The 14,434-nt window shown below is 38.6% G+C and overlaps 1 protein-coding gene across 1 annotated transcript; it reads right to left on the reverse strand.

Annotated features, from left to right (window-relative positions):
* Positions 1 to 380: 380 nt before the first annotated feature.
* Positions 381 to 2,457, reverse strand: LOC106391217 (expansin-A6-like; the record flags this gene model as incomplete). The annotated part of the gene is given in 3 exon segments (NM_001316111.1): positions 381 to 859; positions 1,689 to 2,007; positions 2,302 to 2,457. Coding segments are annotated over 3 exon segments (783 nt in total).
* Positions 2,458 to 14,434: the final 11,977 nt, after the last annotated feature.

Raw genomic sequence — 14,434 nt, forward strand, 5'->3', positions numbered from 1 at the left:
ATATACTCAAAATTAGTTTCTTTTCCTTTCCCCAAAAAAAAACTCGTTTAGTGCCAAACTTTGGCTGTAGCAAACCGAGTTGGTCTTACTTTTCAGAAATTAAAGATATTAAACCATAACATACCCAAATCTTCATATATATTACAATATGATGGTCTACGACTACAAGAAGCATTACAAACTGATATTACTGCTTCTTTACTATAACAGGCTTGACAGCAGAACTCTTAGCATCCGCTTGACTGCTTCAGCTCCTACTTTCAACAAACTTCTAATCTAACCCCAAAAGAAAACTCATTGAACATTGAAGACCCCACACGCTAAAAACCACCAGCCATTCACACACCCCAACGAACACGGTAGAACAAGACAACAACCCATCAGAGGTAGAATATTGGAATTTCAAGTGGTCTTAGAAACATGAAAAATAATATATTTATATATATAATTTCTCAAATTACTAGCTGCCTTCGGCTTAGTAATCAGAATAAGTAGGATTAGGAATACTAATAAAACTGATATTTTGATAGTGAGTTCCCGAAATTGCCCTTAGACTCTGAAATTCTTTCCCATGAAAGTCTGACCAAACTGCCAATGGGTCGGAGCAATGTTCCATGACGTGGATGATCTACGGTCACTGGCTGTGACTCTAAACGAAAGTGCCTGACCAACCAGAACAGAGTTCGATTGCCAGTTTTGTCCCCAGTTTCGGCTCATGCTTATCCACGATGTTCTTGTTCCCTTCACGCTCAGCCGCACGATGTTTCCGGCGCCGGCGACGTTTGTAACCAGAACCAAGTTAAAGTAACGGAAACCGTTGATCGTGAACCTCATTCCTCCTCTCTTCCGGCATGGCACTCTGAAGTAATTTAAAAGAAAACAAAAGGGTAGTGTCGTCATTTAAGGTTTATGTAATAAAAAAGCTAGAAAACGCGTGTTGACTAAAAACACAACATTCATTATTATTATTACCCCATTACTTTTATTATTTACGACAGTAGTACTGATAGTTGTTTAAAAAGGAGATTGTGTGAAAGACAGATTCGTTCTTTTGTGTAAAATAAGATCTTTAAGATTTGGTAAATTTCTGCGTACGAACCCCAACATAAATGCTGCACCGACTCGCGCCAATAATCAAAGCAAAAACACTTTTCAGTTGTAACCGGATACTTCTATAATGTTGAATTTAGACCCCCAAACTTTTAGTGAACTCGACATTAACCCAATCCAAATGCAAGACATTTCATCTGGACTCCCTATTATTCTAAAAATGTTAAGTTTAATACTATTTAAAGTTTTAATTTGGGAACAATAGCCCTAGTTTTGCATACGCAACTTCTCGACCTAAGCATTAAACCCTGTACTTCAAAAATGTTATGTTTCATACCCCAAACTTTTGGTTGTGATGACATCAACCCAAGCCATCAGAATCTTTAGACGTGGACTTCTTAACTAGACCCCTAGATTTCTTAAATGTTGAGTTAGTGCAGCAAAACTTTTAATTGACCGACACTAACCCTAATCATTCAGAATCGAGAATTAAGACTTCTCAACTGCACCCCGAAACTTGTACAATATTACATTTCACACCCCTATAATTTTGAACCTACCAATCGAATTAATTTTAGAGATTATCAAGTAAACAAATAAATTCATTTATGTTGAACAGTGCAAATTGCTTCTCTTACCGGCGGAAAGAGACGGGGACGATTCCGGCGCGATACTCGGCGATCTTGAGGAACATAGGCATCGCGAGATCGAAGTGAGGCCTAGGAGGGTTGCACCATCCGCCATTGTCACTTGGCTGAGCAAAGTTTGGAGGACAGAAGTTGGTGGCAGTGACGAAGATGGAAGGGCTACCTGAGTGGCACCACTTAGGATCACTCGCGCATTTGAGCTCGAAACAAGCACCGCAGCTGAAACCGTTGTTGAACAGAGCCGTGCTTAGAGCCGCCGTGTTCACACCGTAGCCTTGGCTGTACAAGTTCCCGTACCCACAAGCACCTCCTGGTTCAAATTAAACAGAGCAGGTTTTAGATTGTCTTAAAGTTGAAAGTTGAAACCTTGGAGGGTACATTTAAAATCAAGAACCTACAATATTCAGATATTTTAACATTTTATAGAAACGTTAATTTAACAATGTGGTAAGTTTTTTTTTTTTTTTTTTTTGCAACTAACAATGTGGTAAGTTTCGTTAGTATAGATGAACAAAATTTAACAATGTGATGTGAATATGAGAAATAAAAATAATTTTATTTGGTGATTTTGGTGGAAGAAAAGAGATTGATAGATTACACATACCCATGGTGCCAGAAGCATCAGAACCACCATAGAAAGTAGCATGAGCAGTTTCCCAACCACCTCCACTGTAAACTCCTGGGATTCTTGCTTCAGAAATTGTTGTGAAATCAGCAAGAATTGTAAGAAGACATAACACCAAACCCAACATTGCCATTTTTTAGAGGGAGAGATGGACGCAAGAGGAAGAAGAAGAAACTATTGGAGTTTTCTCATGTGTGCAGGGAAGGGAAATGGAGGTGTTTATATAAATTACATTATGCATAAATAATGTTTTTATTTTACTTGACTCGTAATATTCTCTATCTTTATCGTTACAAGAGTTAATTACATTCTTTGCTATTTTCCTCCTTATTCAAACTTATTTATTCAGTTTCTTTTTGAAACTTTTGTACCTTCGTGACTTGGATCATTGACAACCTAAGAAAAAATTAAAGTTTTTGTATGTAAGTGTAGAATATGGATCATACTACAAAGTGAGTATGTTTCATGTACAAAGTCCTTTGCCCCAAAAAAAAAAGTCATTGAGTTCAATACAATAATTATGTTTGGGTATTGCTCTAAATGTCTATTGCCAATGCCACCCGCGGGGTAGATAGCGTGAATCATATCACCCAATCATACTAACTGTGGATGGATAAAGCCGATGTTGCTTGCTCCACTCAGATTTAATAAAGCTATCTCTACGCTCCCCTCAAGCGCGTTAGGACGACCACTCTCTTGTTGCTATCAGTATTTCCCCCTCTAAAAATGACAAGTTTATTTTCACTCGCTATGGACGAATCTATCATAAGTTCATAACTATTGATATGTATATATTGTACTGAATTTCTTGTCTCTTTTTTTTTATAACTGGCAGGATTAATTTATTAAATTGCAACTGTAATTGCTAGGTTAGTTAACAGCTGGAGCTATAATCATGATTATACCATTTTTTGGCGGGGCTATAACTAGGTTAAAGTTTTTCTTTTTTGGTCAAGTAGGTTAAAGTTTTAAATATATTATCAGTTAGTAAAAGTGAATAAATTTATATAAGTAGAAATTTGGACATGAAACACATTAACAGACAGAAAAACAATAAAAGTTGAATATGCATCTGAAATAGCACGAATACTTTTCTAAACACTAAACTAAAGAGCAAAGTTAAAAACTTTTTTTTTTTAAACTTTAATAAATTTTAAACATTTTCTGGCTCTAACGATGATAATGATGATGAAAATATTACGTAATTATGATGATATGTTTATAATGGTCACAGGTTTGTGTATAAATACATATTTTTCTACACGATACACTCATAAATAGTCACCAATATACTTTCAATACTTTTCTATTTTAAATCATACATTATCATAAGGAAAATGTTATCGTTTCTTAGATCATAAATTAAAACCAAAGACAAAATTATTGTTTTAGTATCAAAAATAATACCTTTCTTAAGCATAATTTCCCCTTAGTTGCAAGACATATGATTATTAGTCCGTAGGTAACGGACATAATCAAATAAAAGGTATTTGTTACTTGGAAGCTAAAGAAAACACAATTATCAAACTTCATGAACGAAAGCTTGTTACCCATAGTTTTTAAAAAGGAATTTTGTTAATAATCCATTATAAATAACAAAAGTGAATGTTATTTCGAGAGATAATTCATTTTTATTATGATAATTTAAGAAATTTTAAGCTTTATATCAACAAGCTTTTCAAGTTAGATAAATCTTTGGTAACATAAGTAAAAAAAAGAGTGTGATTGGTAAACAAGTGGCGTAACTAGGTGGAAGCAGAAAAAAAAGTGGAAATGGAAAAATGTGTCACGCTCCTTTCCTCTTTATTTTAGTAGAGAGAGCTAGTTCATCAAAACCAAGACATTTTTTCTTACTTTTTATTTTCACTTGATTGGTGAAGAAAAGTTGAAATGAGAGTAAATATCAAATTCAAAGTAAAATTTTACTCTAATGAGTGCATCATAACCGGTATATCTACAAGACTACAACTAGACATGTGCGAAGTTTGGTATAAGCAGGACTCCTACATACATATAGAAAATAAAATTGACATATTTGATATAAATAGATGACTAACGAGAGAAGATAACCTAAAAATATGCAAACAATGTCAGTAAAGAACGAATCCATTTTTGACCAATGGAGCCTCAAGCAGTCGAGTGAGCAAGAAGCGTTTTTGGTGTTCTGAAGATACATGATTGAAGGCTGGGATTGGAGGATGAGTTATGACTAGCATGGGGACCACCACATGGAATCCTGTGAAGTGTAATTGTCCGACGTAGAACTCTGGGTCCCATTTGATTACCGTAATCATCGGAGCATGTAAACCGGCGAATCTGTTAAAACTGAAAAATAATTATAAGCTCACATCACAAGTCACACCTGAACTAAACATAATATATTGTTCAATAGTTTAATGTTTCTTGATATACTCGAGCCGCACGCGCCAAACAATATACAGTATATGTCCCGTGATCGTGGTCGTGGTCGTGGCACTTCTGTTGTTGGGTTATAATTATTGTTTTGAATTTGTAAGGTTCTTTTTAATGGTTGCTGAACATGTTGTGGAGCCTCACTGTGAATTCAGTAACAGTAAGAGGACTATAGTAAGGAAAATCACATGACTCTCAGGCGTTAGAGCATTTGCAATGGTTTGTCTCTCAACAATGAATCTCTCCTAATATAATATTATTATAGTTAACTATGAAAATTAAATGTTTAAACATAAATATATTAGACTATGGAGACAAGGCCTAGGTAGGTAGTGACGTCTCTTGCTGGGTAAGTTCAACTAAAGGGGCGTAGCGGAGTGACTCCTCCGTAAAGTTCATGAGACCGCGGCGGAGTGGGCGACACTCTTTTTCCTTAGCTGAATACTCTCGACAGCCCTCCGCACTTTAGCCTAAAAATCTGATTGCTCGTCCCCCCGGTCATTACCGGGTACCCTTCCGCAGTCCAACTGAGCAAATTAGGAGCGCGATGCTTCTGATCTGCCGATTCCAAGGTCAGGGATGAAGATGTTAAATATCTCTCTGATGGCAGTGTGGAGAGATACAAAGCTCGTTTGGTTCAGCTGACTTGAACTGATAGACCCCTATTGTATTGGAGACAAGGCTTGCATAACTTTTAGTCGACTAACTGGATAGTAATAAAACAGTTGTTAGAGCAACCTCTCAGAATAGCTCTCGTGAAAGAGCTACTCTCCTCCTTCCATTGTCTCATTCTCTCTTTACTTTTTTATTTTCTTTGATTATTTTAATGAAATGAGCTTTATTTAGAGCTTGTCGATTATGATGCTCTAAAAGCATTTCAATGTAAAATTCAATTTTTTCCTTTAAAATGGGGTAAAAGTGAATATGATGTAAATATACTCAAACCCTACTCCATTTCCTACTCCATAATGAAGTGATGAAAAAAAAAAAATAGATTACTCAATTTATGGAGTAAATTCCATTATGGAGTGAGATATGAAGTTGGGTTGGAACATTCCTTACTCCATATTTATTTTTACTCTATTTTAGAAGAAAAAATGGAGTGGGGATGGAGATGTCTTTATGCGTTCATAAAATTAAAACTATATATCTCCTAATGGTCTAAATTATACACTTTTAATACTATACGAATTCGAGCACAACAATGGGAAAAGCAACTATACGAACATTGCTCTTATTTTCTCGACCGAAAAATAATTGGAGGTTTGGATCCGAACTTCATGGTCATTAAGTTTATAAAAGGAAAAAGAAAATATTGCAGTGAAAAAACCCATATGGTTAAATAGGAACGTGTATTACAGACGGTAAGTAGTGAACTTTTGAAGGTCCATCAGCCCATGCCACTCTTCAAGACATCAAACCTCCCATGTGATCATCTCCACAACCCTTAAATCTCACCTCTTATGAATTTATCAAAGCAATAACGTGGAACACTGACATGTAACCGCGTGTACATAGAAGATTTCTTAGGTGAGGTTTACGAATCCAATGCAGTAGTCCCCACAGTATGAAGCTGAATGCCATGTGATTATATCCAATCATATCTGACGTTAACCTTGCTTCATCAATCAAATTTTATATTACTATCACTCTATCAGAAATCATCTCGTTATTGTTCTACATGTTTTCTATTTGTAAGCTTGTTTCAAATGTTTACTGGCTTAACAGTTCACACCAGACAAAAATGCTGACATGGAAAAATAGAAAGATATAAGTAATAAACAAGTTTAAGAGAAGCTGATTAGAGTAGTGGTTACTAAAACTTCATATATGTAACTACAAAATAAATTGTCAAAAAAGTAGACAAGACATCAATGATTTTGTTTGTTTGACTATGTTATACGTACCACGAGTATGAGAAGAGTGATAAATAGATAGAGAATTCACTAATTATAATTAATTGCGTTAGTTACACTTAATTTTATATCATATCTAATTACTTCCGTATATCATTATGCGATCACATGTTTGTTATTTCAACTTTACAAATTGAACCCACAACTTCGATTGGATTTGTTTCTTTAATGTCCTCAAAGAAAAAAAAAACATCATGTGAAATGTTATCCAAACTACACTTTTCACATTTTGCTTCTTCATTCCACCTCTAATTAACTAATACTATGATAAGAAAAGAGATATTCAGTTTCTTTTTTTATAGTTTTGTTACAAGGCATTAAGTATGCTCGAGACGTTAACTTATCCATGCATTTTCAACGTGTTCACACACATAACCCTTTCTCAGTACTAGAAAGTAGAAAGAATACAAAATAGACATACTAGGAGATATTATACATTGAACTGGAATCCAGCTAGGGGACACTTATCAAGGACATATATAACAAATAAGAGAAGTTACAAATTTTGTATATGCAACGTTACCGCGTGACCGTCCATGTTATATCTGGGAATGAAACATAATTTTTATTCACCTTTCGCTTTCATGAACTTTGATTATCATATATTTGTGAATTGGGTTTGGCTAGTGGATCTGTGGATGCAATGCATGCCAGCTTTGAGTAAATTCATAGGCATGTACGTAGTTAGGCGAAAACTTATTATATTGGACACAACGTAATATTAATACTGGTCTATTTACTAAACCTCTAACATTGATATCCGATGGACCTGCAAGATTTTCATCATAAGTAAGTTTCGTTTCTAGCTAAGAAATTAGTTTGGAATGTGGCGTGACCTAATTGTTTTCCTTACTTTCTATGATTATGAATCCTAAATGTTTGGTCCAACCTATGTTAGAGCACCTCCATTGATAAAGGATGAGTTGAGTATCAAACAATATTATATAGAAGTATTGGGCTGAATGAATATTATTAGAAGTATATGAGACAGTAATTATACTGTATGTACAACGTATTCTAGGTATTATACAAAGACTGAAAGACCCTTATTATACATTATCTTGACACACCCCCTCAAGATGGAGGGAGCTTGATCACTCCAATCTTGGACATGAGTTCATTGAATCTTGAACGTGCCAATGGTTTGGTAAGAGCGTCGGCGAGTTGATCGCAGGTGGAGACGTGTTGTACGCGAAGAGCACCTGACCGTACGTTGTCACGAACGAAGTTAAAATCTAGCGTGAGGTGTTTCATTCGCGATTGGAAAACAGGGTTGGCGCTTAGGTACATGGCTCCTATGTTGTCACAGTACACTGTGGGCGTCGAGGGCTGTTTGACACCAAGTTCCTTGAGTAAGGAGGAGATCCAGCATAGCTCAACGAATGTATTCGCGACCTAACGGTACTCAGCCTCCGTTGACGATCGCGCCACACCACTCTGTTTCTTAGAAGTCCAGGCAAAAGGAGCCTTACCCAGATAAACAATGTATGCGTTTGTAGACACAAAGTCGTCTGTGTCACCGGCCCAGTCGGCGTTGGAGAATGCGTGAAGGTGTAACGGCGAGCTGGTGCTGATGAAGACTCCGTGAGAGAGGGTGCCAGCAAGATAGCGCATGATACGTTTCGAGGCTTGCCAATGAACGTCCGTAGGACGATGCATAAACTGCGATAACCTATTGACACTATAAGCAATATCCGGACGTGTATAAGCTAGATACTGTAAGCTCCCAATAACCATTCTGTATTCCTTTGGATTGTCAAGAGCAGTACCCGAGAGCAGAGAGAGCTTAGGTGAAGTCGCTTGTGGCGTAGATACTGGTTTCGCATCCAGCATATGCATCTTGGTGAGAAGATCGACAATATACTTCTTTTGCATCAAATGAAGGCCTTTGCTTGTATGTGTGACCTCGATGCCAAGGAAATAGTGCAAGTCGGTAGGTTCTTTGAGAGAGAATCGCGAGGCGAGGACATGAATGCAAGCGGTGACCAAAGATGAACTACTCCCCGTAATGATGATGTCGTCGACATACACCAAGACATAAAGAATATGAACGCCATGAAGGTAGATGAAGATTGATGTATCAGCTGTGGAGTTATGGCATCCCATCTGAGTAAGAAATGTCTTTAGCTCGTCGTACCACGCCCTCAGAGCCTGTTTGAGGCCATATAAGGCTTTATTCAGGCGGCATACATGAGTTGGACGATCTGGATCTACGAAACCCGGCGGTTGCGAAACATACACTTCCTCGTGGAGAGTTGCGTGTAAGAAAGCGTTGTTCACATCAAGCTGTTTAAGTGGCCACGACCTTGTTACAGCAAGGTGCAAGACAATGCAGATGGTGACAGACTTGACAACCGAGCTAAACGTTTTTGCGTAGTCCACACCATACTCTTGATTATATCCACAAGCGACCCACCGTGATTTGTACCTGTCAAGTTTACCATTAGACAAATATTTTAGTGAATGAATCCATTTGGAGCCAATAACATTTTGACTTGGCGCTGGAGGAACCAAATCAAATGTCCTATTTGCAATCTGAGCATTATACTCTACACTCATGGAACGTCTCCAATTCTCATCTCGCATGGCCTGGTGGATAGTGGTTGGGATTTTGATGTCTGAGTTGGTGGTGGTGACAACCATGGTGAGCTTTTTACTGGGTTTAGAGATGTTATTTTTGGACCGGGTTCGCATAGGGTGAGCAATTTGTGGTTCGGGTTGAGGAGCTGCGGGTTCCAGAACATGGTTGTTTAGAGGTTGGTGAGCTATCAGGTTGGTCATTTCTGGTTCACTGGTTTGTGTTTGAGGCTGCGTTGTCTGCTCTGCCTGCGCTGTCGCCATTGAAGACTGTCCTAAGCCCGTTGCTGGACTCTGTTCTGCGGTAGTAGAGTGAGGAGTCACAGAAATTTGAGGAGAAAAATCTGAATCCGGGGGAGATGGAGCAGGCGAGTGTACAGTGGTGGCGTTCAAACTGGAATAACCATGGGAGGAGAGAAGACCAGCTGAGTTGCTTCTGTAGGTGGAGTATCAGGTGGGGAAGGAGTTGCAAAGGGAAAATCAGACTCCACAAATGTCACATGTCTGGATGTATAGATGCGGTTTGTTGGCAAGTGTAGACATAAGTAAGTACTATGCATCAGAGAATAGCCAAGAAAGGCACACCGTAAAGAGCGAGAGTCCAACGTGTGAGCCGTATATGGCCTGAGCCAAGGGTAGCATGCACAGCCGAATATGCGCAGCTTTAGGTAGTTAGGTGGCTTGCGGAAAAGCATCGCGTATGGGGAGCCTTTAGTGAGGACATATGAGGGTTGCCGATTTATCAGGTATACCGCGACGGCAAAAGCATAGGTCCAATACGTAGTTGGCATAGACGCTTGATGTAAAGAGTCAGTCCAGTTTCTACGATATGGCGATGTTTCCATTATGCAATGCCATTATGCTCGGGTGTATGGGGTGGTGAGGTGAAATGGGAGATGCCGTGAGTGGCTAGAAACTGGCGAAGGGTGATGAACTCTCCTCCATTGTCGGAGTTGAGATTTCGAATGGGCAGGTCAAAGTGTTTCTCGACAAGGGTTTTGAGCTGGATAAAGGTTTCTCGCACTTGAGATTTCTGTTTCAAGGGATAAAGCCAAGTATAACAGGTGTAGTGGTCAACAAAGATGAGATAATATTTGTAGTGATCAACTGAGAGAATGGGAGAAGTCCAGACATCTGAATAAAGATATTAGAGAGGTTGAGAGGATGAGATAGTGTTTGTGTAAAAAGGAAGCTTGTGACTTTTATTAATAAGACAATGAGAACAACGTAATTGTTTTTGAGAAGCAACAGAAACTGGTAAAGAAAACTGAGAAACAATAGTTTGTAAAGTAGAAAGAGATGGGTGTTCCAAGCGAGAGTGCCAGAAGGTGAGAGATGTTTTTGGTGTAGGTGAGGCGAAGAGGGTAATGGTATTACGGGATGAGACTGGCCACTTGTACAACTCGTCTTTAGTTTTGCCTTGGAGCAACCAGACCCCTGTGCTCAGATCCTTCACCTGAAAATGGGCAGGAAATAATTCAACAGAGACATTATTAGCATTACAGAAACGATAAACCGATATAAGATTTTTCTGTAAGTTTGGGACATATAAGACATCATTTAAAGAGTAGGAACGAGTCGATGTAGTAAGGGAAGTGGAACCAGTACGCGAGATGGGAATCGTTGAACCATCAGCGATGGTAACTTCTTCTCCTCCAGTATAAGGCTGGTGTAAGGATAGGTTGCTCAAGTCAGTTGTAAGGTGATGTGTCGCGCCACTGTCGAGAATCCAGTTGTTTGGATTATACACCTGCGTCGTCGCCATGTTTGCTCGTGGATGCCACGAAGTAGGCGCAAGAGTGTCATAGCGAGGCGCAGACTGAGAACCAGAGGACAATGCTTGTAACTGAGGGCACCGTCGAGCATTGTGGCCATGCGCTATACACAGCTGACAACGTCCTTGGTATCCACGCGATTGTTGAGCAGGCCGGGGTGAGAACTGTTGCTGTTGTTGCCAGGTTTGGTGACCTCTGTTGGTGTTGTTGTTGTTACGACTCTGGCTCGAATAGGAGTGGCGATGGTTATTGTTGGAGTTGCCTCGAAACTGAGCTGCATTCGTTGTAACTGGGGAAGCCGGAGGGGTGGGATTCTTGGTTAGAAGCTTAACCTCAAAGTTGAGAAGTTTCTCATGGATTTCGGTGATAGACGGAGATGTCTCACGGCTTTCGATCTGATCAATCACTTGCTTGTACTCTTCAGGTAACCCTTCGAGCACGTAATCGATTTGATCCTCCAACTCGTAAGGCTTCCCAAGCAATGCTAGCTGATCAAAGCGAGTGGTGAAACCTTACAGATACGCATCAATAGACATGGTACCTTTCTTCCAAGCTTTAACTTGTTGCCGTAGCTGCTAGATGTGGGCTCGGCTGGGCTTAGCGTATGTAGCAGATATAATCTCCCAAATCTGAGCAGAGGTCGTCGCGGTGGATAGGATGGGCTGGATGGTCACCGTGATTGCGCCAAGAAGAGAGATGTAGATCAATCGATCTTGTCTCTTCCAAATAGCAAAGTCAGGGTTGGGTGAAAGAACGCCATCGTTATTGAGCGTCGGAGACGGTGGAACATTAGATCCATCTATGAATCCGGCGAGATCGTAGCCATCGAGTAGAGCGTGGACTAGACGGCTCCACATCAGGAAGTTTGACGATGTGAGCTTGGGAACATTCGCCATGTTAACATTGAAGAGGTTCTATGAATCAGCCGAGATGAGGACTTTTTCTGCATTTGAAGCCGGAGAAGTCGCCATTGGTGTCGCGAAAAGATAGAAGAAGAAAGGCTACGCCTTTGAATTTTGTTTTTAGCGGCTAAAGAAATATTTTGAGATCCCTAGGTATCACTGCTCTGATACCATATAGAAGTATTGGGCTGAATGAATATTATTAGAAGTATATGAGACAGTATTTATACTGTATGTACAATGTATTCTAGGTATTATACAAAGACTGAAAGACCCTTATTATACATTATCTCTACATATTATAATGATAAAAACAAGTAAGTTGGAAGAAAGAGAGAGATATAACATCTCTGTTCCGATATGATAGAAACGTTTTAGGATGCCCTTAATACAAATGGCATTGTATCATTGGCGGTGGCGGAGCTACGTTAGTGGAGAAGGGGGCAGCTGCCCCTAACAAAATTTAATATTTATCAAAATTGTTAGTTAATCACCAAATTTTCACTAGATTAGCTGCTGTAATCCCTGTTGAATTTTTTTTCCTGCCTCCAACAAATTTTTTCTCTTCCTCCGCCGCTGATCATTGGTTTAAAACTATTAAGAAAAATAAATATTCAAAACTTTTAGAAAACTGTAAGAAAATATTAATAAAAAAATAAGAACCTATTGTCAGTTTATCACCAATAAGCTTGCTCTGACATCTCAATATAAAAAAAAAGAGAAAATCTCAATATCTCATAGCAAAAGCCAACTATATGATATTAAGAATTGAACTATGCGAACAACAAATTTATATATTTTTACGAGGTTATTTAGGTCCAGAGGCAGAGATACTCTAATGAAAAAAACTGTGTTAGTGACTCGCCAAACTGATTGGTGGTAACAACCAACTTGTATGATAATTATTACACAATGCACATTTTGGAGGACAAAGAAAGACCAACTGTTACAGCTTATTGTGGCTGCAAAAGCCAGTTTGCACAATATGAATTAAGAAAACTTCCGATTTTTTCTTTCTGTTAATATATTTTTACAATTATTTTATGTGAATTGGAATAATAGGATAGAGACAGACACTGTAGGTCATAAGTTGTGCAAACTGGCTTTAAATGTGAATTACAAACTGGAATTATATGAGAAAATATAAAAGAAAAAAAAAACATGTGAATGAATGATTAGTTGACTTTCAGGTCAATAAGGTTTGGGCCTTGCAGAATTGATTGGGGGAAGAGAGCTAGAGAACTATTCGAAGCCCATAAGGAACATGAGAGAGGAAGCTGTTAAGTTCGTTACAAAACAGAGATTTTCATTATCAGTCTTCACATCTTCTTCGTCTACTACTTTTCCGTAAAGCTTCATCTCTAGATTCACGACTTTTTCAGAGTACCCTTGTATGGTTTTGGTATGAAGCTTATACAAAGTTCTTCTAAACCCCCCCCCCCCCCCCCCCCCCCCCCCCCCCCCCCCTGTGCTAGGGTTTGAGGTGGTGGGTTCTAACGCCGTGACAGACACCGGGGAGGAATGAAAAAGAGGACACTTTTATCGGTTGCTTTATGGCACTCGAGGAGAGAGAAAGTCAACTTTTTTTAACCAATGTATATATTTATGTAATATATAGAACTACGTACATTTTGATTAGTTTGATTCTGAAGTAATATAATGTGGCATGAATGACCACAAATATGGGCTAAACAAGTTATAGTTTTCGTATCTATTGGGACATGTACTGATTGTATTATCATTAGAGGCTCATTAGTTGGATTAGAACGTTTAGCCGGTTTACTGCGATGTCTTTCCTGTGATTTACTATGTTCGTTTTGGGGTCTAATCTTAGGGTTCAAGAGCCGGTTTATCTCGAGTCGTGAGATGAACTCGGTTAGATGTGGTGAAAGTTACAGCGACAATTCCAATTAGGTAGCGTAGAATCCAACTTAGTGATTCTAGGTGTTACTAGATTGCGTCGGGTGAAAACTTGTGTGGTTGTAATCCCGTGTTCACGAATTGGATAATGAAAGTTGATGTTGAGTTAAAAAAAAATAAAAAAAATAAAGAAGAATAGGTCCATACGAAAGAGAAGAGTTAGCCATGAAAGGAACCTTGTCATATCTTCGTGCCTAGAGTGTTCGTTTACTCGTGGCTGGCGACTAAATGATGACTTACCAAATATTTGTTTTTTATTACTCAAGCATTTTTAGCAGAGTCGAAGTATATAATATATCAACTGGAGATTAACATACATTAGTAGTACAGGAAATATTCCTAGGCATAACGAGTCTCCACTCGTACAACAGTAGATTCAACACCAGAAGGACTGGATACACGATCTTGTCGTCGTCGTGGAATGTGTGTCTAGCTATGTTTTTTTATACAACTCTGCATTATTTAATTTTCTTGCCGAATTTGACTTTTCTTGATTATTTCGTCCAATCGTATACATGATGTATATCTTATTTTCATATATGCCGAAGTTTTCACTAAGCAAGTTTTGTATTGCTCTTGATTTTATAGAAATTTGAAAGTCAGAGACAAC

Source organism: Brassica napus, chromosome C4 (genome assembly GCF_020379485.1).
Source record: "Brassica napus cultivar Da-Ae chromosome C4, Da-Ae, whole genome shotgun sequence".
NCBI lineage: Eukaryota > Viridiplantae > Streptophyta > Magnoliopsida > Brassicales > Brassicaceae > Brassica > Brassica napus.